The sequence below is a fragment of the Lontra canadensis genome, unplaced genomic scaffold (assembly GCF_010015895.1).
Source record: "Lontra canadensis isolate GAN:19392208 unplaced genomic scaffold, GSC_riverotter_1.0 scaffold73, whole genome shotgun sequence".
Lineage (NCBI taxonomy): Eukaryota > Metazoa > Chordata > Mammalia > Carnivora > Mustelidae > Lontra > Lontra canadensis.
The window spans coordinates 9,868,784-9,893,337 of record NW_022631067.1 but is presented as its reverse complement, the minus strand read 5'-3'; the positions used below and the strand labels follow the sequence as shown (position 1 = coordinate 9,893,337).

General features: G+C 42.6%; 1 protein-coding gene across 3 annotated transcripts in view; it reads right to left on the bottom strand.

The window, feature by feature from the left end:
• Positions 1–16,098, bottom strand: part of NALCN (sodium leak channel, non-selective) — a 303,765-nt gene extending 287,667 nt beyond the window's left edge. For 2 of the 3 annotated variants that reach the window (XM_032881092.1, XM_032881089.1), the window contains exons 1-2: positions 16,037–16,098; positions 370–516 (exon numbers count right to left, since the gene is read on the bottom strand). In XM_032881092.1, the coding sequence (XP_032736983.1) occupies positions 370–477 (108 nt within the window). In that variant the 5' untranslated portion in view covers positions 478–516; positions 16,037–16,098. Of the gene's footprint in view, positions 1–369; positions 517–16,036 lie in introns of those variants that run through there. The other variant, XM_032881090.1, reaches the window with a different exon arrangement.
• Positions 16,099–24,554: the final 8,456 nt, after the last annotated feature.

Genomic DNA, 24,554 nt, shown 5'->3' with positions numbered 1-24,554 from the left:
CCCTCATGTGTTCATGCGTGCTGAGATCTCATGGAAGTATGATAGAAGAGATGACTCATGTGGGACTCAAGCTTTGGCTCGGACTGAGAAGGAGCAGTATCAGTGTACGGTGTGACTCTGGGGACGGCGAGCATGGAGGGGGAAAGGAGGGAGCAGACCACCTAGCAGACCTGCCTGTGTGTATGACCCCCCGCGGCACCTCTTTATTTCATCTGAATGATTCTCCACTTCCAGACTTCGAGACTCATCCATATTCTACTGCACCTCAAACAGCCATTTCAAAGCCAAAGTTACGTGATTTTTGAATTATATGATCCAATTTCCTTTATATCAGCACGCGCTTCTCCGTTCTTCCAAAAAGGAACTTACTGGCTTGTTAATCCAGAGTATGTCAGCGTTGTCTGACAAAGATTCATCGGGACCGAAGTCCGTCACCGGCTGGGCCTCCACCCGGGAGCTCTGCTTCCGTTTGAGCATGCTGAAGTTAGCTTGGGGGAGCCAGTACAAGACTGCAGTCTGGAAGCAGACAGACAGTTCCGTTAGTCACCGAAACCATCTCCACCCCGACCGCCTCAAAAACGGAGCCCCCCGTGTATGCAAATGCATTCGTTAATTAGACACGCGTTCTACTGTATGGTGGAGTATATGCAATATGTGCAAAAAGAAATTTTAAAAGGGTAAGATAAAAATATCATTCCAAGCTTGGTTTTTTTTTTCCCTCAACCCAATAGATCACCCTGTGCATTTCATGAACAGGTTGCATCACTTTGTGCATTTCATGAACAGGTTGCATCACTTTGTGCATTTCATGAACAGGTTACCCGCCCGTTCGGATGGTGCTAGTCTAGATTAACTGGGGTCGAATTGCCTTCTCAGATATACATATTAGCAGGAGGTTTTTTGAGGCCGAGAGCTGTCTCTGTTTAGAGTCGGTCTGTGCCAGAGCACAGGTGACCAGTCCAGATGAAATATTCGGGTCTTCCCCAGGATTTTCCCTGGACTTAATTTAACATGACATCTACAAACATCGACTTCCAATGATAGTTTCTGAGTTCCCAATTTCGTCCCTGACATTGAGGACAGGGGGCAGAGAGAATGGGGCAGAACCTCCTCTAAATGATTTTTTTTTTTCTTTTGCAAATGCCGGGACTGCATCAGCTCTTCCAGGCACCTTGAAGTAAATACAAATCATACAGGAGGGAGCCCAGATGCTTGCTTGCCAGGTACATACATTTCCCCGATTCTGAGTCATCCACATCTTGCCGTAAGTGTCACTTCTGTCTAGCCACTGCCACTACCTCCCACAGTCCAGCGGCCATGCAAGGAGGGCCCAGGTATGCCGGGCCCTTAGGGCACAAATAGGAAATGAGGGAAATATAATGGAGGAGACACAAAGGGCAAAGGTAGGCAGTACCTGGCTACCCTGAGTCCACAGACTTACCTGATCTGGACTAAACCTCCAAGGAAAGGAGCAAAGCCAGCGGTTTTTTGGGATATGTATTATGCTTTGGACACTTAGCGATGATATTTTACTTAATCTTTACAATAGACAACAGAAAGGAAGACATCTCGATGGCAGGAGAAATTCCAGCCTCGGGCAGTTAATGACTCGAGCGCGGCTACCCTCACAAACTTGAAAGGCAGAAGCTTCTTCGTGTGCCCACAGAGACTAAGCATGTGTGATGGACCAAACTGGGGCTGAGGACCCATCAGAGCTGCGCAAGGCCCCTGAAGGAAGGGGAAAGGTCGGGGCGGCGCACAGCCGAGGAAATGCTGGGTCAGGGAAACAGTGGTTTGACCACCAGGAAGCAGCCACTGGCCGTCCTCCTGGCTGCTCCCTGGGGCTGGACGCGGGACTCTAATTAGCACCCCTCGATGAGCACCTCCAGTGAGGACCCCTCGATTCTCACAGGAGCACGAGAAGAATTTGCAGGATCTGTAAATAACACGCAGCTGCAATTTCCATGGGGAAAGAGAACCGGCCACAGCAGCTCAGGACACATCAGCCTTGACTTTGATTCTCTATGTCTGAGTGCCTCCTCCTATGTCCAGGCTCTCCTGGAGGCACCCGGGTAGGTGTGTCTGCCCAGCCCTCCCATTCCCAGAAGACAGGGAGCTAATTGGCTTTAAGATGTGCTAGGTATTTCCAGGCTATCTTGCCCCGAATATTGGATTTGAATATGGGCTTTGCAGTAGGCTGCACTAATTAATTTTATTTTACATAATTGGAGTTAGGGACTCTTGACATCGATATGTAAATATATGCAGAATATTCAAATTATGCTTGTTCTCTGATTTACTATGGAAGGAAACATCTGGTGGCCTCAATTTGGGATGCTTCTTAAATGACAGTCTCCTGTGCACCTGAAAACGGGATACAGAATCTTTTAGAAATCCTTCAAGATTACACAACACAAAGGAAATAAAGTGTGGTTGTACAAAGTTGTTCAAAGATGATACAAGAAATTTTATAGACCTAGCCACCAGCCATAATACCTTTTACACCGAGCCAGTGGAGACTCGCGAATGACCATTTATTGATCTTATGATCTGGCCATAAGTTACGGTCTGGAAAATTTTTTGATGTATGAATACGATATCTTCATATATGAATACCATGCGGCTTTTATTATAAATAGAAGCAAAGCTGATTTTTTATTATGGATTTGTTTATGTAAAGAAGTAGACATCCAGAATTATTATTTTTAAATCTCTATGCTAGCTATTTTTGACCCACAAAAACTGGTTGTTCATGATGAATGATACTAATCATCATAGTTTGACCCTAATTTTACCTACTGCAAAAATGCCACCAAATTAAACAGTGCCCAAGAAAACCATCTGTTCAAACTCCTATAAAACCTGGTTAATCCACGCACACATTAAAACACACTAGCTCCTGAATCACCGAAATATTGACTGACAATAATATAAAATATTAAAATAATAATAATATCAAATATTATTTAAAGCACCCAAGTAGTAAAATAAACACAAATTATAAACATACGAAGAGTTCAAAATTAATTTGAGGCAGTTGGTTATAAAAAATTTTCCTTTCTACACAGAAATGTGATTTTACACATTTGTTCATGTTGCGTCAATATAACTAAGTACAGCAAACCTATTATTCCCCTGATAAAGAGAGGCAGGGATATTTAAGTATCCTAGGTAAGCTGATTATTTTGATAGGAAATTGCTTCTGTGTATCTTAGCCTTATCACTATGATGTATTTATAACCCAATACATTTTTTCTTCTGTTTACAGAAGTGTCCTTCATAAGGCAGTGCACTGAATTTAAAAAGCAAGACTTCAAGTAGCTTTTTCACCCTTATTAAAAGTAGTTGGTATCTGGGGCATCTGGGTGGCTCAGTGGGTTAAAGCCTCTGCCTTCGGCTCAGGTTGTGATCCCAGGGTCCTGGGATCGAGCCCCACATCGGGCTCCTTGCTCAGTGGGGAGCCTGCTTCCCCCTCTCTCTCTGCCTGCCTCTCTGCCTACTTGTGATCTCTGTCAAATAAATAAATAAAATCTTTTAAAAAGTAGTTGGTATTTAAATAGTTCAATAATGAGAAAAGGCTGCACAGTTACAATACGTTCACTGATAAATCTTTTACTTGGAAACAGCTAATGGCAACTCCAGGAGAAAAGATATTTTGGTTCATTCCTCCCTTTTAAATGGCTAAAATCCGGTTTCATATTCTGGGATAGCAACCTCTGTCAGCACACGCTTTCCTTAGGACATTCCAGCTCTCTCTTGACCAACTGCAATGAGTAGATTCAATTTTCTTTAACTGCATGAGAGACTGTGGACTTCAAGAAACAAACTGAGGGTTTCAGAGGGGACGGGGGTGGGGAATGGGTTGGCCTGGTGATGGTATTAAGGAGGGCACGTATTGCATGGAGAACTGGGTGTTACGCCTAAACAACGAATCTTGGAACACTACATCAAAAACTAATGACATCATGTACGATGACTAACATAATTAAAAAAAAATAAATTAAAAAAAAAGTGCTTGCAACACTATGGGTTATTTCTTCTCCTTGTAACTCTCTTGGGTTTGCGTTAAACTCTTTCGAATCTTCCATCTTCTAAATGATGGTTTACAGCATGGCCTTTACCTGTTGTCCCCTGTGTCTGTCCTCTGTGCTTAACCCCTTAAATGAGCATCTGCTCCTACAGTTTCCATCACCATCTGTCGGTGTTTGGGTCCTGAGCTGTGCATCTGTGCTGCTGCTTGGCCCTCCGATACAGGCCGTACCGACACCATCACCACTGGAAACTCAACAGGGCAAATGGGTATCTGTCCGACATTCCCCTCCCCTCTTTCCTCTCAACTCCCAGATCCTCCTGCCCTGGGCTCTTCGGGTCCTTGTGTGCAGGTCCTCAAATGTGCAGAAGATTCTCTGTCCTGACGTACATGGCCCCTCTGGCTTTAGCCCCGTACTGGAGTCCGTGCTGGGCCATGGACTTCAGGTCCGGACTGCCACAAACATCCAGCTTTCTGATTGTGTCCTGTCCTGTATATCAGAAATCAACTTCCCAAAACACTGCCCTGGTCTCTCCTGTAACCCAGAAAAGCTCAGCCTGTCTCCTTGATTCTCATTCATTAGTTCATTCATTCATTCACACAGGAAAGACTGCATATCCGCCTCCGTATCAGGCACTGTGGCAGGTGCTGTGTACCCAACAGGGAAGAGCAAAGGCATTCAGAGCTTGCAGCCCGCCTGCTTTGTTGAGCTTCATGCTGTAAGGACACTCGGCCCGCTCAGGTTTACTTGCGCTTCCGGTCATACGCATAACCCACATACCCCACTTGAACTGGTTAAGCGTCCCAACACTCCTACATCAGCAACTGTACTCTGCCTGTGTCCTCTTCATGGTCAGCTGCCAATCCCACATCAGTCCTTTGTATTCCGTAGCTGAATCCATGAAGAGTTTTTAAAGGAAATTAAAGAAGTAAAATGTTCAATATCATTCCTTGGACTTCTCACCCTAAGCTTTACTGTTTGGTCTTTGGAAGAGCAGCCTTCATGGCTAGCAGAAGATTCTCATTCATTCTGCTTACATAAAATGCATTCATTCATTCATTCACTCATTAAAAAAAAATCCCAACCATTGCGTTAGGTGATAGGAATTTAGCACTAACAAAACATAGCTGGTCTCTCCTCTTAGAACTCCAATGCTCTGTGCTCCCCACACAGGCAAACAAGTTAATTAACGACGGAGCAACTGATTAATTAAAGGAGAGCCTCTCACTCCTGCACCTCATTCTTCAACTTCCACGTATTGGTATTCTTATTTTCTCACTACCTTATTGCTAGCACTGCCCTACCTCCCAAGGCAAGGAGTATATATTGAACGGTTGATTCCCAACATGCACCTGCGTCTTCACTGTCAGACATGACGAGATTCACGTGACAAGCAAGGGCAGCGGACCACTCCCTTCCTGGACCTCAAATACCTACATCTTAAGTTAAATGAAAAAAAAAAAAAACTTTACTTTTTATTTTCATTACTCAACAATGCAGGAAAACTAGAAAAAATATAAAAACAAAACGAAGAACAAGGTGAAACCCATCAGGAACTCTACTTCTAGAGACTCAATTATTTTTGCTAAGTATTTGTTGTGGGTGTACATTGTGCCTGTCCCACCTGGGGTCCGGGGGGGGGGGGCAAAGTGGTGCAGACAGGGCAATAATCAGATATACTCTCTCTCCTCCTTTAGCCGGGGCACCTACTCTCCAGTGACATATGGGTTGAATCTCTACTATCTTCTTTTCAGTACATATTTTTCCATGCATATATTTATTTTTAAATGGCTGCTTAAACACTGTCTTGTAACCAGTTGTTTTTTCTAATTTAGCAGTATCTTGTGAACAACTTTCTCTGTCAAGAAATATGCACGCACAGAAAATCCTAACTGTAAACAAAAACCACCTTCAAACATATGCCTTTCCTTGTCTTTCTTGTCTCTTAAGCTCATTTACATCGTTATATGTGCAAGGACTTGCCAGGTAAACAGATAAAAAGGCATTTTTTCTAGATAGGGTACCAACATTGAATTTGCAGGTGAGAAAGGTATCACTATGTATTTTGGAAGACAACTGAATTTGATGTTTTCAATTTTTTTGAACATTACAATCTTATTTCTTTTCTCAAGTATTCCTATTTCTTTTTTGTTGTTGTTCTGTTTAAATGGCTACAGAACCTAAAGCAACAAACCACTGATGTCCATGTTTGAACGAGTTTTCTGCCTTTTCCCATATGCAAACTTAAATAGTCACTTGTACTTCAGCACATCATAATCACAGTTTGAAGACAAAGGGGAAGTTTATTCCTGATGCTGGAACTGCCAAATACCATTATTTCTGTAAATACAGACTCTACATTTTGGCCGGCCAAATGTCCTTTCCAACAATAGAACAGGTCCATTCAGAACAAATGAATATAGCATCATGCATTTTATGCCATGCTTGTAAATTAGGGAGCAAACCCCACTATTTTTGTCTTATTTTCTGTGATCCAAAATCTGTCTGCTGTGCCTCATGCTTCTCCACCCCATCCGCTCATCCTCCCTCTGGTTCCCAGGATACAGGGGCACCCTACTGCCTTTGAGGACTGCACCCCCACTGCCAGCGGAGTGTCCTCTCGCGCCATTTTGAATGGCTGAAACTCCTCTAGTTCTGCAAGCTCATGTCGTGTTGGATCTCTCCTAGGGACACCAAGGACCCGTGTCCTGTGCTGTTGCAGCAATCCACACCCACCTTCATGAGCTTACCCCTTACAGCCTCTACAGCCTGGCACACAGCACTTTCCCATGCAGACTCCAACTGCCCAGCAGCTCCTGCCTAGTGGTGTTCAATAATTACCTTTGGTCTTAATCATCAAAACCACTGAAGGAAAAGTATTACAGACAGGATCTCCTACGAAGCTGAATATATATTCCCCAGTCTGAATGCTTCACAAAAAGGAAAATAATGAGCTCATCAGTTGACTTCCCCTCAAAATCTGTCAACTGCCATGTAAAAACAGATTCCTTCCAACGTCTACTGAGGGCCTGTCAGGTGTCAGGCTTTGTTCTAAGCACATCGTGCTTCATGTCATTCCATCCTTACAAGGACGTTTTCACAGATGAGGGAGTTTGGGCACGGAGATGAGCCAAGATATGAAACAAGACAATGTGGCTTGCAGAGCTATTAAATTTAAAATTAACTACACTATAACTCAGAGTGGTAATAAAAAGAAAACTACTTTTTCAACATAGTCTCATCATACAACCTAGTGATTATAAACTCACTTGACATCAATTATTTATTTTTTTTTTGGGAAAATAGTACAGACATTTTTCATTTCTTAAAATTGAATTCAGTTTTATGATGATTCATTTTATGGTTATTCCAGGCACACGATTAAAAAAAAAGTGCACCCCCCCCCCTTTTTTTGTTCTGGCAAGAATCTTCAAATGTCTCATTGACTCTATCTAAATGTCACTTTCAGGTTTCTGAAGTCATTATTCGTTATCCAGTCTTTTTCCTCTAGGGTGAATTCTAGAAATGTTCTATTATGTTTTTATTATCTTTTCTCTAAATTTGGGGGGGAAAATGAGAAAAAAGCATTTACTAACATCTAATAATTGTACATCTCCCAGGAAACAGACAGCTGTCTTAATTTCCTACAGATGGCAGATTTTTTTAATTTCCTAGAGTTCGTTTTAGTCTAATTTTTTTTTTTTAAGACAGAGAGTGTGTGTGCCCATGTGAGTGGGGTGGGGGTAGTGTCAGAGGAAGATGGAGAGATAAAGAGCCTTAAACAGGCTCCATGACCAGCACTGAGTGGGACGCTGTGCTCCATCTCACAACCCTGAGATCATGACCTGGGCTGAAATCAGCATTCAGATGCTTAACCAACTGAGCCAACCAAGCTCCCCTAGTCTCACAAATCCTTGACTGAATATGCTGAGAATGTGAAACTAGAAACTAGATCCCACTGATGACACCTTGGCATAGGAGTATATCCTTTCTGCAGAGAATGTACCAAGGCAGAAAGAAGGAGTTTATTAAGAGAAGTCCTTTTGCCATACTCAAAATCCACAGCTCAGAATATGGTCAAGGTTGTGGTTTTGTTTTGCGGTGGTTCTTCCAGTAAGGAAAATCCAAACTAAATGGAAGTTACCAATCTGAAGGTAGCAAGTGGTAGCTGTTTAATCTAAAAGTTTCTAATAATAATACATTGGGTCATCCTGAGACGTGGCTGGCTGCTTTCTGGATGTTCTCAGAGAGAATTACTATACATTCTAAAATTTGCAAAAAGGACTCCCACACTGTCTGGACTTTACAGTACATTACATCCCTAGAAACTTCCAATGATAAAATCTATTATCGCAGTCTTGAAATTGCTCCCAACTTTATGCATGCCATCGTAATTCTTAGGGTTGGATGATAGTCCATAAACCACTGTTCATTATGTTAGAAAAGAGTCAAGCCTTAAGCATTCTGTATTCTCTTTTGTTCCCCCTCTTCCACTTAAAAGATGAACTCAAACATTTATGGAAACCTGGCTCTGTGCCAAGCGCAATTCCAAGGCCTTACTATCTTTGAAGTAGTTTTTAGTATTACCTCCATTGTGCAGATTAAAAGTCTGAGGCAAACTTGCCCAATGCCACATGAACTGGAAACAATTTTAGAATTCAGGGAGTCTGAATTTCAAGAACTTTTATAAAATTGAAAGGTTTTACAACAGTCATGAAATTCATTTGTGATTTCTTTAAAACAAATATAATATGAAAATAATTATTAGTTGTGAAGCTTGCACAGAGTATGCCTAACATTTGCTGAGAGTTTATGACATGTGAGGCTAAGAGCTCTGTGTGGGTCATCTCACCGACTTCTTGCCCTGCCCCAGTGAGGCAGGTGCTCTGTTCGTCTTATTTTAGAGATTTAAACTGAGATTGAGAGGTAGTAGAAGTGTCCTTCCCGCGGTCACTTTCTGATCTTGACCCCATGATCCTCAGCTGTCCACATCTTTCGGTCTGACCTTTCCAAGGCGTGGTGACTAGAATCTTCTTTCCCAGAGATAAGGGATGGAGATTCTCCAATTCTTCCCTCCCTCATGTCTAACTGGTGACACCAAATTGGAGCATGGTGGCCCCCAGAAGTGCAGGTCAGTCCTCCCAGGCCACTCTCAAGCAAGCGTGTCATCAGTCCCCTCGGCTCATGAATTTTATGGGCCAGATGCATCTTTCCCTCTAATTGGCTTCTGCTCGCAGAAAAGGGAGGTGGCTGTGTTTTTTCTCTCTCAAAGTAGCCTGAGTTTTATGTCTGCTCCAGTGATCAGCAGAGCGCATCATGTTAGCAGGAGAACTAAGACATCATTGAAATGTTGACCCCTGGGGTCACAGCAGCAAGCTCCAAATGTACTTTTCATTTGGGTGCTTACTCATCTACGACTTAGCCCTGGCTAAATCAGGATGTAGCCCGGCAAAAACAGAGGGTTACACACATAGTCCAGTCTCAGCAGAACACAGGGGCCACCCAAGACGGGCCACCAAGCAGAGGAAGTGAAACATTTCAAAAGGCCACCTCTAAACCCAGCTCTTCCATTCTCTGTTCCTTTTGTCAGCACACTGATTAAAAACAGAACAGAGGACCACAGGGGAGGGAAGGAAATCTGAAAGGGGAGAAATCAGAGAGGGAGAGGAACCACGAGAGATTTTGGATCCCGGAAGGAAACTGAAGGATTCAGAGGGGAGGGGGTTGGGGGGAGGGGCAACCAGGTGATGGGTATTTAAGGAGGGCACGTGTTGTGATGAGCACTGGGTGTTATATGCAGTAATGAATCACTGAACGTTACATCGAAAACTAATGAGGTACTGTACAGTGGCTAACTGATCAAAAAAGAAAGAAAGAAAGAAAGAAAGAAAGAAAGAAAGAAAGAAAGAAAGAAAGAAAGAAAATGGTCCCCCACTTTTTATACTGATTCTACTTCCCAAATCCCAAAGAGAAACAGCATGTAACTTTTTTTTTTTTCTGGTTCTTTCTATGAATGCTTCAAAACTGTCATTACTTCACTAAGAATTCTGTTCTGTTTCATTTTCGTTTGTGAAAATTGAATCTCCTTTGACCTTTAAAAATCACTGGATTTGGAAAGGAACTCAGGATGGACTAGAATGGCTGAGCGCCCCTTTGCGGTTATCCCTGAATCCCAAACTCAACTGGCCCAGCCCCAGGAGAGGGCACAGGCCTGTATGTGTGTCACCTAATCATTGTACTGATTACAAATTGAGGCAATAAGCCTCTGGCCAGATCCCTACTCAGAAAATCCAATCAATCCTTTTAACAAGTCTGGTCATTCACCCGAAGTTTAGAAAGGATATACACTTATAATTTTGTGACTTATTCTGAGTCCAGTATAGGTGTAAAAAAAATTTCAGGAAAAGAATGTCAGTTAGAAATCACCAGAGGTTGAAGTTGCGACTTTGCAAGAAGGTCACATTTCCCAATCTCGGAAGAGTCCTGTAAAGGTTTTCCCATCCTACACATGGCCCCAGGGCCTTGAAGGTTTTCCTCTGCCAAGAGTTCAAGGACAGGCATTTTGTCTTGATAAACTGCTATTATCATTTAAATATTATGAGAAATCATAAAAGGAGATTATCTATTTTTAGGGTGGTTGCTTAATCTTGTAATGAATCTGCAAAGGACAAAGAAGATGGATGGTTTGGTGGTTTTCCTCAAAACTTTACCAGATTGTACTCAAATAAGATGGAAATTCAAAAGGAGTTTCCTGTTTTTTGTTTGTTTGTTTGTGATTTGATTTTGTAATAAGAATCCATCAAGTTTAGACAAAGAAGGTGAAAGATTTCCTAACAGTAGTTTTCCAAAGGCTGCTGAATCTTTAAATCATCCAAGGAGGTTCTTAAACATTCTTAATCCCTGGAGGTCTTCACACCAGGCATACTAAGAACCTTCTGGAGTGGACTATGGGAAGTGGTATTTTTAAAAAACCCTCCCCAGGCAATTTTAACACACTCTCACAGAAGTGGTCTCCGTTAGTGATGGGGTCACTATAATCCAGATGTTCAGAAGAGCATTTTAGTACCTCTGGAGCTTATAGTTCAGCGTCAAGACTGGTTGTTTGGGGATAAAAATAAGAAAAGACTAGTTCTAAACAACTGAAACAAAATAGAAATCTGAGACAGAAATTTTGATTTATAACTATATGTACATACAGTATATTCTATTCTTGAGTTTTCCTCAGAAACCATCAGAATTTACTAAAAAAAAATAAACTATATGGAAAATCCTTTCTATACAAGAATAGGGTTTTGGTTTTTGTCTTATGAGAAAGTAACTAAGAACTCTTTTACTTGGCTTTTCTCCTACAACATTTTAGTCTAGAATATACGTTGAAAATGGCTATTCATTACTTGAATCAAAGCAAAAACAAATTGTCTAGTTCAACAAATTAGGTTTTTAAATTGCTTTAATTTTTACTTAATAAACAGCCGGAACATTTTTTTGAGGTTCTCTAGAATTTAATTTTTTTTTCCTCCATAAAGTACTGACATATCGAATCAAAGGAAATGGAAAGACTAATTCAACGAAAGGTGTTTCCAAATCCAAGAAGCCCTCTTTCTAAAAATTAAATCCATTACTCACAATACTTCTCTTCATCTCTGCATTTTAGCTCCTGGGAGGAATAGTTAAGGAAGTTTCCCTACTTGAGAGATTCTCTCATTTTAGATTATCCAGGATTTTTTTAATCTCAACTTTCATAATATAGATTTAATAGTGTCTTAAGTCATCACTGACTTGTATCTTGTCTGATACAAATTTGTATCTTGTCTGATCGAGGCCTCCGTAATTTGTCCTTTTTAGGAATATTAAGTAATTAAAAAAAATCCTTCCCCTAGTTCAGAAGTGACCCACGAAGCTGACCTATGGATCTCATAATTACTACAAAGAAGAACTGATTAAAAAAATAATGAAGCAAATGATTTAACCAATAGATACTGCTCAGTCAGAGAGAAAGTGGTTAGTTGTTCTGTCTAGGCATCCTAAATAAGAAAAAAACAAACAAACAAATAAAAACACCTCTAATCAATCACCCAAACTTAAAATCCTGGATTTATTTTCCACCCATGCCCTCCCTTCCCTTCTACTGATTTGATCACCAGGATCTCTTAGCATTTGTTCTGCTGATAAATCTACTGTCCACTTCTTGGTTTCCATGATCATAGTAGGGTTCCAGGTACACATCCTTAAGACTGTACACTCATTTTCTCCAGCACCTTCCTTCACTGATCCCCACTGCTATTTTTCTCCTTCTTCTTGACCGCATTCTTGAGATCCTGTGGACTGGCTACACACTAATGTGCCTCAAACCCTGGAATGCTCCGGCTTTTCGGTTCTTTTCTATCACGTCTAAAGCTTTCCTACTTCATAACAAATTCAGGTGTGTTTTTTAAACCTTACCCCCTTTCTTATCTTTTCTAGTTCTGTCGTGTTGTTTTCTTTACTTCCTAGGTTGAAATGCTAATTTCTTATCCCATCATAGGTCACAGAAACCTTTGAGAAAACAGTGCGTCTATGAGCCATGTCTCCCCAAATAGATACACTTAGGAACACTTTCAACTAAAAATATTATATTGCTGTGAACACTGGTATTGCTAGAAGGCTCGTAATGATAACTTTATTAAAGATAGTAACGTTTATTGCTTTAAGGTCCTTTTTTCTCATCTAATCACTTTTCAAACAACTGTTCTGTAACTTACATTCTTCTCCTCCACTTTTTCTTTAACTTGCCTCATGTGTATGTCTTCCTCTTTTTTTCTATTTCATTTTTGACCCTGTAGGAGTATCCTGCAAGAACTATCTTCTGGTATTATTCAGAATTACACAGTTTCAGGATATTATTTTACTTCTGGCTGATACTTAGTTTTGGAAAGGTTATATGAAGGCAGTCTGCATGTCCTCTTTGTAGATAGATAAACACTTCTTCCTTTCTCTTTTTGTTGTTGTTATCACCTCAGTCAGTCTAGTTAACACCCATGACCATAGTTTATGATTTTTTCCTGTGATGAGAAGTTTTAAGATGTACTTTCTCAGCAACTTTCAAGTATACGACACAGTATTATTAACCACAGTCACCGTGCTATTCTTTCCATCCCATGAGTTAATTATTTTCTAACTGGAAATTTATACTTTTGAGCCCCTTCATCCATTTTGCCCACCCAGTAAATAATTTTTTAACTTGATCAGAAGACCGATGGGATATTTTTCTTTTTTCAGTTTTTCAGGTGCGAAGTGTTTGCTAGGCTCTAACAACATGCTAACCACTTTCCGTTAGTCCTTCCGGTCCATTATAACCCATCTCCATAGGCATATTTGGGTTATTTGTTTTCATCTAAAAGAAAACAGTGCTCACATTTCACTAAGAACGCGGCTTGTGGTCTGGGAGAGCACTCTGTGTGTGTCTCTGTTGGCTGTCTTCCAGACACATCATCCTGTTTGAAACAAAGTCTCCCCTTCTCTTCCCTTTGCATAACTGGCGGGACATCCCCCACCCAGCCTCTGCAGACGCGCTTCCCTTGGCCATGGTGTGCTGATTTTTGGACTTTACATCTCCTGACTCTTTTCCTGGAAGCCCCAGTCCCGCGCACCTCTCTGGACTATGGGGTCAGTCCCTGTCCTTGGAGCACATTCCATCTGGTAAGTCTGTGCCAGCCCCTGGGTCTCATGGAGAAACCGCTTCAAGAGTCAACTTTAGACTTCAGCCTTTCAGATGAAGGAGTTCTGCCTGGAGCTCTGTTCCTTGCTTTTTGCACAAGTCAAAAAGGAACTGTGGCCTAAACCTTGGTTATGCCATCCGTCCCATCTGTACAGTTCCATCTGTGGCCAATCTACTAGAAATGCATCAGAGTCCACACCCCATGAGCAAATGGTCTTCCCTCCATTGCAGGTGTCTCACTATATAAAGTCCTTTGATCATTTATTTGAAGTCTGAGTAGGAAGCAAAAACCAGAATTAGACTCCTGGGCTGAAAAATCATTATTCCTAAAAGACCTTGCATTTACTTACTTTTTTTTTTTCTTTTCACCTGACCACTTTTACAACATTCTTATGGTTTTAAACTAAGAAGTATATTTTATCATCTTGATTTTAGATGAATTTGTTAAAGGTCAAGACTTTACGTAGTGCAAAGGTTATATGTCCAAGATATTTTTTTAATCTTTCTTTATTCCTGTAAAAGAGGGAAAGTGATCCACATATACCAAAAGAAGGCAGATTTACTGCAGAAACATAGAAACATCTTATTCAAATTTATATCTTTAGGAAAACAACCTGAAGATAGAGAGATACACACACACACACATACACACACAGAGTATATCCATAATATAAATTTCCAAATCATTTAATTTTGATTATCAAATACTTTTGAAATGTTATTTGTAATGATGAGAAACTGGAAACAACAAATATCTGGTGACCAGAGGTGTGGCCACGGAAGTGAAGTTGTATTCCTGGTGCACAGTCTTACACAGCTATTTAGAATTTGTTAAGTAAGAATACTGTATGGGGCAAAATATGCTAAATATGTTAAAATATGCTAAATATTTAATGGGAAAACCAGTATAAAAACTGTACGATGCCATGATTCCAACTATACGAAGTCATGTAGTTTTAAAAAGACTACATCAAATACATAGAAATTATAATCATTTGTGTTCAGTTATTAGGACTACGGTCATTTATTCTTTTTTTGTCTATCATCTCCGTCATTTCTTTCATGTCTGATGATTTTGAAATTCAAAGGATAAATGTTTAAATGTTTAATGTTTGCATACAAAGACTTTGAGGTGTAAAAGCTTCTTGCGTGGGTCTTTGAAGAAGGTAAAAATCAAACAACATGATAGTTAACCTTTAAAATGTTGATACCATTTTTGGAGGACAATTCATAACTTTTTTTTTTTATATATAAAACAAATATGAACGTGCATGCCCAGGAGTGTACACCTGTCCCTTCCGACTTCATTTCCAATCAAATCACAGTAGTAGCTATGAAAATGGGAATCACAAACTGTTAAGATTAGCCACCTGTTAATTTCTGCTCCCTGTTAAAGGTCTTCTCCTCCAACCCTGGCCTTCTTACACACAACAGTCACTGGTCCCCAACTCCCATTTCAGCACCAGGGAAATCTGGGCCTAGCTGATGACTACACGCAGGAGATTAAGACCATAACCTTCCGGAGGCCTGAACCCATACGTGGACGCGTACACATCCTTGATAATAAAATCCCTAACAATTATGGGTCACACTGGAAGATTTATCCTATGATACTTCAAGAACGTATAAGGACTTGAGTTCAGAGCTATCTACCATCCGGAATGAGGAAAATTCCGAGTCCGAGGGACAACCCCCTCCTTGTTCGGGGGTTCTGGGCCCGTCTGGAGATTCGAGCCAGTCTCCTAAGGGCTCAATGACAAAACGCTGTCGCTTTTGCAGGACCCCGCTTTGCCGGCTCCTGTGGTCACCCTGACAGCGGCTCAACCAGGCCCGTTAATCAAAGGAGGGCTCCCAAGCGCACAGCCATCCGCAGGAGCCGGGTGGGGTGCGCAAGGCCCCGGCCCCTTCGGAAACCTGCTGGAGCAGGGCTGCTCCCACCCGCGGCACGCTCGCCCTCAGGGGCGGAGGGGCCCCCCGCGCAGCGCAGCCGCCGCGGCCCGAGCCACCTGCCCCTGGGTGCCCGTGGGCAGGCCTGGCTCTGGAGGCCCCGGCTCCCCGCGCCCACCGGCGCGCAGCCCAGGCGGGGACAACGCATCCCGCCACAGGGGCAGGGAGGGACCTGGTGGCCGCCCGCGCCCACTCCCCGCGGAGGCTTGGGGCGGGGCGCCCCTCCCCCTCCCCCCGGGGCGGGGCGCCTCTCCCCCTCCCCCCTCCCCACGCCGGGCCCTCGCCCCCCGCCCCCACCAGCCCTGCCCCGCCCGGCGAGGGCCACCTGCGCGCGCCCGGGCCTCAGGCGGCCGTGACCAACCTGTAACCCCAGTGCTCGCAGCGGTCATGGTGCCGCGGGCGCGGCGGCGGCGGCGGCGGCGGCGGCGGGTCAGGCGCGGCGCCCACCCCGCGGGGACGCGGTCCCTCACCTCCCGCGCTCCGTCGGCGCGCGCCACCCGGCCGGGGCCGCGGCTCCGCGCTCGGCGTGCAGGCGCGCGCGGCTGCCACCTGGGCGCGGGGCCTGCGGGAGAGGGGGTGGGGGTCAGGGCTTTTTGCTCTGGGCTTTTTTTTTTTTTTTTTTTTTTAAATCAGTGTTGTCTTTGCCGCAGGGGCTGCGACGGCGCGGCGGGCGGCAGGGAGGAAACGGCCGGGGAGGCTGCGCGGCAGTCGGCGGGGAGCGGGAGGGTCGGTGCTCGCAGGTTCCTTCTCTCTGGCTGCCGCCGGCAGTCCGTCTCCCAGCAACAGCTGGGTTCTCCTCCGCCGGCTCCTCTCGTGGTCTCGGCCTGACCACGGCCACGGCCGAGCGCCCTGGAGCCGGCCACACGCGGGGCACACGCAAGGACACTGCATAGGGACGCGCAGGGCCCGTGTGCGTGCGTGTGTGAGCGCGTGTGAGTGATCCGGGCTTCCCGGACACAGTTCCTGAGGATGCCGACTAGTTTCACCTTTTGAGTGTGAAATTGCGAAATAATGAGTGCACAGGTGACACTTAACCGTCTTCTAAACATGTCCCCAGTTCCCCTTAAAATTAAAAATTTTCGCTATGTGGCTGAGGCGGGATGTCCATCCAAAAATTGATGGTTACCTGCGTGCACTGTAAGGGATGGGGACAAGAGCTGCACCTGCTGACTTCTGCAGCTTCTCGCCAGCCAGGTTTAGGGAAATCTTGCAATCTTGAGCACCGTACTCAGACCAGGGGGGCATCTCCTCTGGGCTGTGCTCCCTGAAAAGCTCAACCAGGGACGGGCATCTTGCCTTGCAGTAACCCACCGAGGAAACCCTGAGGAGCGATTTAAACATCATCCACATAGGCACATACATAGAAGGAGAGAGAAAACTGAACGAAGCTTCCCCTAAAAGAGAAATCAGAACTCCTGAACAAAGAACAATCCCCTCTCAGAAAATATTATAGCCCAAGGGAAGAAAGTAAAGTCATAAGCACACTTTTTTAAAATGTATATTCTGGTTATGTATATTTAATTAAGTTACATGGAGAAAAGAAACCTAGGCACAATCTATTTACTTCAGGCCAACATTAGCACCTTTTTTTTTTTAAAGGAAATTTTAAAAAACATTGGCATTTCAAGAAATGCAGAAACATGTGGAAGAAGTTTTTTTCAAATATCTGAAAATTTCAGAACAACTATATAAAAACCCACATTTCCAACAAATGAAGAAATCATGTGAAAATAGTCTTCACAACACAAAATGGAAAGCAATTTAAACATTAATAAATCTATAAGCAATTTGTTTAGAAAAACTACCCATTTGTTTAATCCTCTTACATCATTGCTCTCAGTTGTTTGACTTAATGCTCCTTTATTTCACTTTGTATCTCTAAAATATATAGCTGTGCATTTTTTTTAAGAATTCGTCGAGTCAGAATTATCCGTTAGAAAACCATATTAATGAAATAAAGTCAAGATTTAGAAATTTTGTGAATGACGTAATAACGGGCATCAGTTTTAGTAATCTCAGCAACACCCTTCACAATCAGGTATTTCAGACCCTTATCCATCCCTGATTAAACTATGGCTGTGTGAGTATCTATAATTCGCATTTAGGTGCCAAACAACCCCATGAATTAAGAAAAAGGCCTTGGGAAATGCATGGACCGAAGCAGTGATGGAAAAGCTCACTATAGGCCTCCCGGAATCTGTAGGAACTTGGCATTTTTGGGGAGTAGACAGTCATCATAAACGACAGATTCTTAATGTCCCAAATATCACTTTATTCCTCTACCTACTCATCATCCCTTGCGTTTTCTTATTAGTAAAATTAGGGAAGTCCAACAGGCTCTGTAGCTAGATTTATTGCTGTAATTCAGTGAAAGTGAGTTGCTGTTCTAGGAGTTCAATACCATTCACAGGTGTGTGTTGTTTGACTTGCAAAACATTTTTGACAAATTAAAATCAATTGCCAGCATTGAAAACCATGAGATTTTCAGTTTATCCTGAAAAATAGGAAGATCTGGGCAGGTCAGGCATGCATTTCCACGTGACAGAGAGGAGCGGTTGATGTCCTGTGTGTCCTTTACAACAGGCATTTGCCCCTTCTCCGAAGGGCCTGTTTCAGTGCCTGGCCCTGGAAGAAATCTGAGTATGAGAGCCTATGTAGTTAAATCTGCATTCAGCAGTATGAGATCAGGGAAGGAGTGCTGTCAAGCAGAGAGAAAACCCTCAAATACAGGGAACTTTATAATACAGAGGATGAAGCCAGGCCAATGTACTACCAAGACAGTAAACTATGAACTGGAGAAAATTTCGTTCATAATCTGGCAAGTGCTTAGGAATGGCAGTGACTATGACACTCAAGATAGTAAGAATTTAATGAAAATGGGATAGTTCTTCTCAAGAACTCATCTGTCCCTACTGCTTATTTCTATCTAAAATTAGTATCCCACTTGACACCATAGTAACTGAGAAAACAATAGCAATTGCTAAAAGAGAAATTTAAATATCCCTGGGGGGGATCTGGTGCCTGGTTGGCTCAGTCAGTTAAATGTTGGACTCCTGATCTCAGCTCAGGTTTTGATAACAAGGGTCATGAGTTGAAACCCCACATCCAAGCTGGATGTGGCGCCTACTTACTTAAACATAAAATTACTTTTAGGGACACCTGGGTGGCTCAGTCGGTTGGACATCTACCTTCAGTTCAGGTCACGATCCTGGAGTCCCAGGATCGAGTCCCACATCGGGATCTGCCTCTCACCCTGCTCTTGTGTTCTCACATACCTTCTCTCTGATAAATAAATAAAATTTTAACAAATTTTTTTAAAGCACTTAAAAATAAATCCATGGAGAATGCCATGTGCTTTATGGGAATATAGGAACCTGTTCGACTCCAGGATTCCATTAGATTAGATTCATGTGTAAATGACACAGAGGTGATTGGTTTTAATCTGTATATACTTGCTTATACTGTGTGATTTCGGGGTTGACATATGGCTCACTTGCCCCTAAATATTGATGAGATTGAATTTCCTCTGTTGGAGACACTTGGGGCAGGGGAAACTGAAGGTCCAGAAGACCTAATTTAGAAATATAAAAAGACGAAGCAGGAGGCATCTATCTACTGCTCGCTAACTCACAGATTTGCATGTTCTGAATTCAGTCTATACAGGATAGATGCATTTTGATGATGGAGAGCCTGAGGGAGGCTTACCACACACAGTGTGTTTCCTAGATGTCCCAGCAGGAAGCATGATACTGAGTGTCTCTGGGGTGTTCTTGTCTTCTCATGAATCAGCTTTCCAGGCAGCCACAAAACATTTGCTCACCACTTAAGTATGGCGAGGCTTTGGAAGACACCTTGCATGTTACCTTTCCCTTAAAACAATGTTTCCTAAACTTTTTGATAATAAAGATCCCCGGGATGATCTTAAATATTTCCATGGAGATTCTGATTAAGTATTTCTGGAGTGGGACAAACAACTATGGAGAATCTGTCTTAATAAAACAAGTATCCCTTTGAGCGAGGTCATTCCAGGAGCTGGCACCGGTCCATTACCATTTCTTTCTTCACAGACCAGAGTGGACTTGCCTACTTTCTTCCCTCTCCTGTAAGTCCCATGCACCTCCATCATCATATGGACACTGGACAAGTTCTAGAATCCTGATAGACCCTGACATCATGCTGTAGCTGTGAAAAACATGTGAGTCCAACTAGGTGCTCAAGAACCATCGGCTGAGTCAGACTTGAGGTCATTCTAAGGCCAGATGGCCATTTAATGTTTCAAGAAGTTGTTGTTTGCATTTAAATCAGTCACAGATAGGGCATAGGCTCATGACGCCCTTCAACAGTGAATAGAAGAAGGAAAGATGCTGGTAAACCTCGGACAGAAGCGGTGACTCTTCACATGGGCAAAAATATGTTGGAGCAAGAAATGCAATCAATTTCTTTTATGGAAGGATAAACTGCCTAGTAATGGAGGAGGGATCCGGAGGACAAGCTGGAATTTGAGAATCATATGGTGAGAAGTGTGGTCTTCACACTAGGCTTACGTTCCAGACTAATTTAAAAAAATTCAGAGCTCACCATATTGCTCTACTTCATGTTCTCAGAGAAAAGGCTGTGAAATAAGGAATAAGCAACACTGCTGCTACAGCGGGAGTGGACCAGAGGTCTCCCTGTACTGAGCAGTAGCTGAGCCAATCGCCCAGAGAAAATGCTGGACTTCTGAAAACAAAGGTCATGTTTTAAAAGTGTCGCTCGGCAAGAAAATGATGCATGTTTGGACTGTCTCATAGTAAAAGTTGCCACCAGATAGAAGCAAATCTTTCAGTTCTGAAAATAACCTTGAAGATCTCATTTATTGTATAAACTATCTTGTAAGTTCATGATAACCAGAGGCTCAAACCTCCCCCCCCCTGCCCCCACCAGGTTGATGGGCGAGGGCACTTAACAAGACAAGCCACCCAGAGGTCCTGGCCCGGAGGTGAGGGATCTGGAAGGGGTGACAGAGAGGACCGTTGCTGGTGAACTCGGGGCCAGAGACAGTGGGGGCTGCCCATCTTGCTAATCTCCTCTTGTAAATTGTCCAGGAATCGAGACCAACCGGAACCCCAGAGAGACCGTGCCTGGATGGAATAAATAGTGTGAGAGGCGAGTAGATCGGAAGAGCACGGAGAAGACAAAGGCGGATGGTGTCGGATCCTGTCGATGCCACCCCCAAGCCCCTCAGACAGGCCAGGGCACCCATCCCCAGCTGCCATTAGGGTTAGGGCTAACTTCCCATAGCTGTCCCCTTCTTCAGAGAATGGCCTTCTTCAGAACAGGGGTTGCCTCAACTTGGAAGATAAGATGCTCCCCACCCCCCACCCCAGGGGTGCTCTGAAGCCAAAGACACGTGGACACGTTTGGACCCAAACCTGGCTTCTTGCCTCAAAGCAGACCAACTCTGGTATAGTTCATCCCCAGAGCTCCCTGCTGGTCCCGGCAGAAGCTAGCATCCGTTTGACTCCTACGTCTTTCCTTGTTCTCTTCCTCGGCTCATCTGAGCTGGACCTGGCAACTGGAGGCTCCTGGCCTCCTCCCCTGTCCTGGAAATGTATGCGCCGCCCACCATTCCCCACAGGGAGAACCATTTTCCAGGACGCAGTCTTGAGAACACAATGGGTTGTTGAGACCATCTGGTTAGTACACGTCCCTGAGGCCGGGAAGGTCTCTATTTAAACTTAGAGATTCGGGCAAGTGGGTGTGGCCATCTATTCGTCTTGTGGCCTCCTGACAAGCCTGGTAAGTAAGTTCCCTTGTTGATCAAACCCGCCACCTGCCATTCGACCTTTCTTCAGTCGCACCTTGTCCTCTGCCCTGGAGCCAATTTCATATTTCACTTAGGGAGCCCCTGAGGTTTCAAACCAACTCATATACCAGGCCCTCCTGTTACTCAGGTTTCATTCCTCCAAAAACACTGGAAGCAAACACCTAATAAAATTAGGAAAATAGTTCTTACTAGGTTTATAAAAAGGAGGATACATAGGCATGGTTTGAATACATTTTGTTAAAATTCTTGGCGTTCAAGACACAGAAGGGATGAAAGTTACTAAAGTTACCAGTCCTGGGCTTCCTGTTTCACAAATGACAGCTGCTCCAAAGTTCAAGTATATTTTCTAAGCACAGTATAATTATTTACTTATTTTTTTTGTTTGAGTTTTATTTATTTATTTATTTATTTATTTATTTAAAAGGTCTTATTTATTTATTTGACACAGAGAGAGAGAGCAGGAGAACACAAGCAGGGGGAGCGGCAGAGGGAGAGGGAGAAGCAGGCTTCCCACTGAGCAAGGGGCTCGATCCCAGGACCCTGGGATCATGATTTGAGCCGAAGGCAGATGCTTAATGACTGAGCCACTAAGTACTATATAATTTTTTAAACCCGATGACCTAGTTGTACAGGTTGGGTTTAGGTGAACAAAGGTAGTAATGATGCAATCTGTTTATTCTCAGGGTTGTATTTCAGCCTGGTGAGTAACGCAGCATCTTCAAGTTCAGGGTACAACAGTAGCAATGCTCCTGGTGAAGACTTATTCATTTTATATCGCATTATTTCTACAAGTATGTGTGCACACACATACTTGTTTTGGCTGAAAGTAAAAAATGCAATTTAAGAGGATAAAGTCAGATCTATGCTATTTTCTGAAGTCCACGAAACTTGGACTAACACAGATTTCTTAATACTATGTAGTCCGTCTGTTCATGGAAGATATCTTCTGAGCGAGAAAGAGGAATGAGAAAATGTATCATCAGGGGGAGAAAATGATGAAGCCATTTGGAACCATATCAGGTAAATGAAAAGATTCTTTAAGAAACGTGGACTGTTTTAGGGCACCTGGGTGGCTCAGTGGGTTAAAGCCTCTGCCTTCAGCTCAGGTCATGATCCCAGGGTCCTGCGATGGAGCCCTGCATCGGGATCCCTGCTCATCAGGGAGCCTACTTCCTCCTCTCTCTCTCTCTCTCTGCCTGCCTCTCTGCCTACTTGTGATCTCTGTCAAATAAATAAATAAAATCTTAAAAAAAAAAAAAAAGAAACGTGGATTGTGGTTTATTGCCCAAACTATTCCATCTCACTAACCCCAACAGCAGCCTGCAAAGTTAATTTTGAGATGTTTGCAGCTAGAATCTATCAAAGTACAGCTATTTCTTAAAGAGTACAAGTAGCTGAGGGAAATTTGTGAAAGATATAGAAGATATATTCACCTGATAGATTATCCTATAGTAACATTTTCCAATGGATAAATTGAGCCTATTCTTGTTTCTGTCCTGTCTTTTATGATAATTATTTATGAATATATATCTTGTCATTAGATTTTAACGCCCTTAATGAGAGTAACCTAAACTTACAAGCCTTTGTATCCCCTATTTTGCCTTGTTTAATACTTTTTTTTCCTGGTAGGGTATTTAATCAGTATTTGTTTAATGAGTTAACAAAATGCCAATTAGTTTACAAATTCAATTGTTGAAGATTTAAATGCTTTGTATGAATAATTTCCCTTTGATGCAATAAGTATTTTTAGTGAGGCAGTCGAATATTTTTATACTAGGAACTGAAAATTTTCCATTCCCTGACCGGAAACCAATCTCAATACACAGCCGTGATAATGTCTAATTACTAAACCACCAGGGAACCAAAGCTTCCTATTTTAGTGTGAAAATAAAATAGAGAATGATGTTGAATAAATATGTCCTCATTAGTCTTCAAAACATTTTCACATTGTGAAACTGGAAAAAGCCTTCGGAGGCCACTAGACGCAGCGTCCACATCTAGGCAGGATGATAACTAAATTATACCAAAAATACTGTTGCTTTTTTATATAAGAATGTCCTTGGAAAAAAACTTATAAAGTTTTATCTTGTAAGTTTTCCTTATGTTATATAGCAAAATAAAAATTACAGGCATAATCCACTTGTTGTGATTACATTACATTAAGCCATTAGTGTAATGGATCTTTGTAACTCAATTTGTGGACTCAAGCAATGGTTTCCTTGTTAACAAAAGTCTTCCCAAATTCCAGTGATCAAAGAGTTTATTCATTTTCTCAAATAAGTCATCAGAAATCATATTGTTTGATTTAAGCCTATTCCTGCCCTTGTCATATTATAAGTGGATAGAAAATGGTTGCTCAACATGAATTCTGCCATGTATTTGTGTGTATGCCTATTTATTATTATTATTATTTTATATGATTTTTTTTTAATTTACAAAGGCAATTGTTGAAGTTAGCCTCAAAATTTCCTCTTGATTAGTTATTCAATATGGAGCCACAACTCATAAATCACTGGAAATGACTACTCTTATTGGTCATAAACAGTTGAATAACAGTAGTTGTTTATGGTTTAAACTAACATGTCTCGCATAGCATTAGGTGTTACACATAGTACACAAAAACATATGTTTTCCAGAGCAGACTCTGGAATGCATATTTATGTGCTATCAATGTTAAAGCAAGTGTTCCCAGAGATTAACATGGAGGTGGTGGAGGAAGGACGGTGAGAGGAAGAAGATAGGCAACTGTACAACTTCAGATGCAAGACCTATAGAAAATAAGGTTTATCATGGTTATGCAGAGGAATGCTAGATTTTAATTTATGCCTCAGAGTTGTCTAAATCTATGCAAATTTGCTGGCTTCTCCCCAACAGTCAATTGCCTGATTGGTTAATGGTCTCAGGAGAGTGAGTGAGGTCAAGCGAAGGAAGATGATGAGGGAATAAAAATAAACACCCAGGCACTTCTGGCTGTTTGCCCCTCTTGATAGAGTGGCCCTAACAGTCCAAGGGCAGTGGCCAGGAGATGATCTGCAGGGGCTGGTCTTTGAAAGTGCTCCAAAGGGGCTCCATC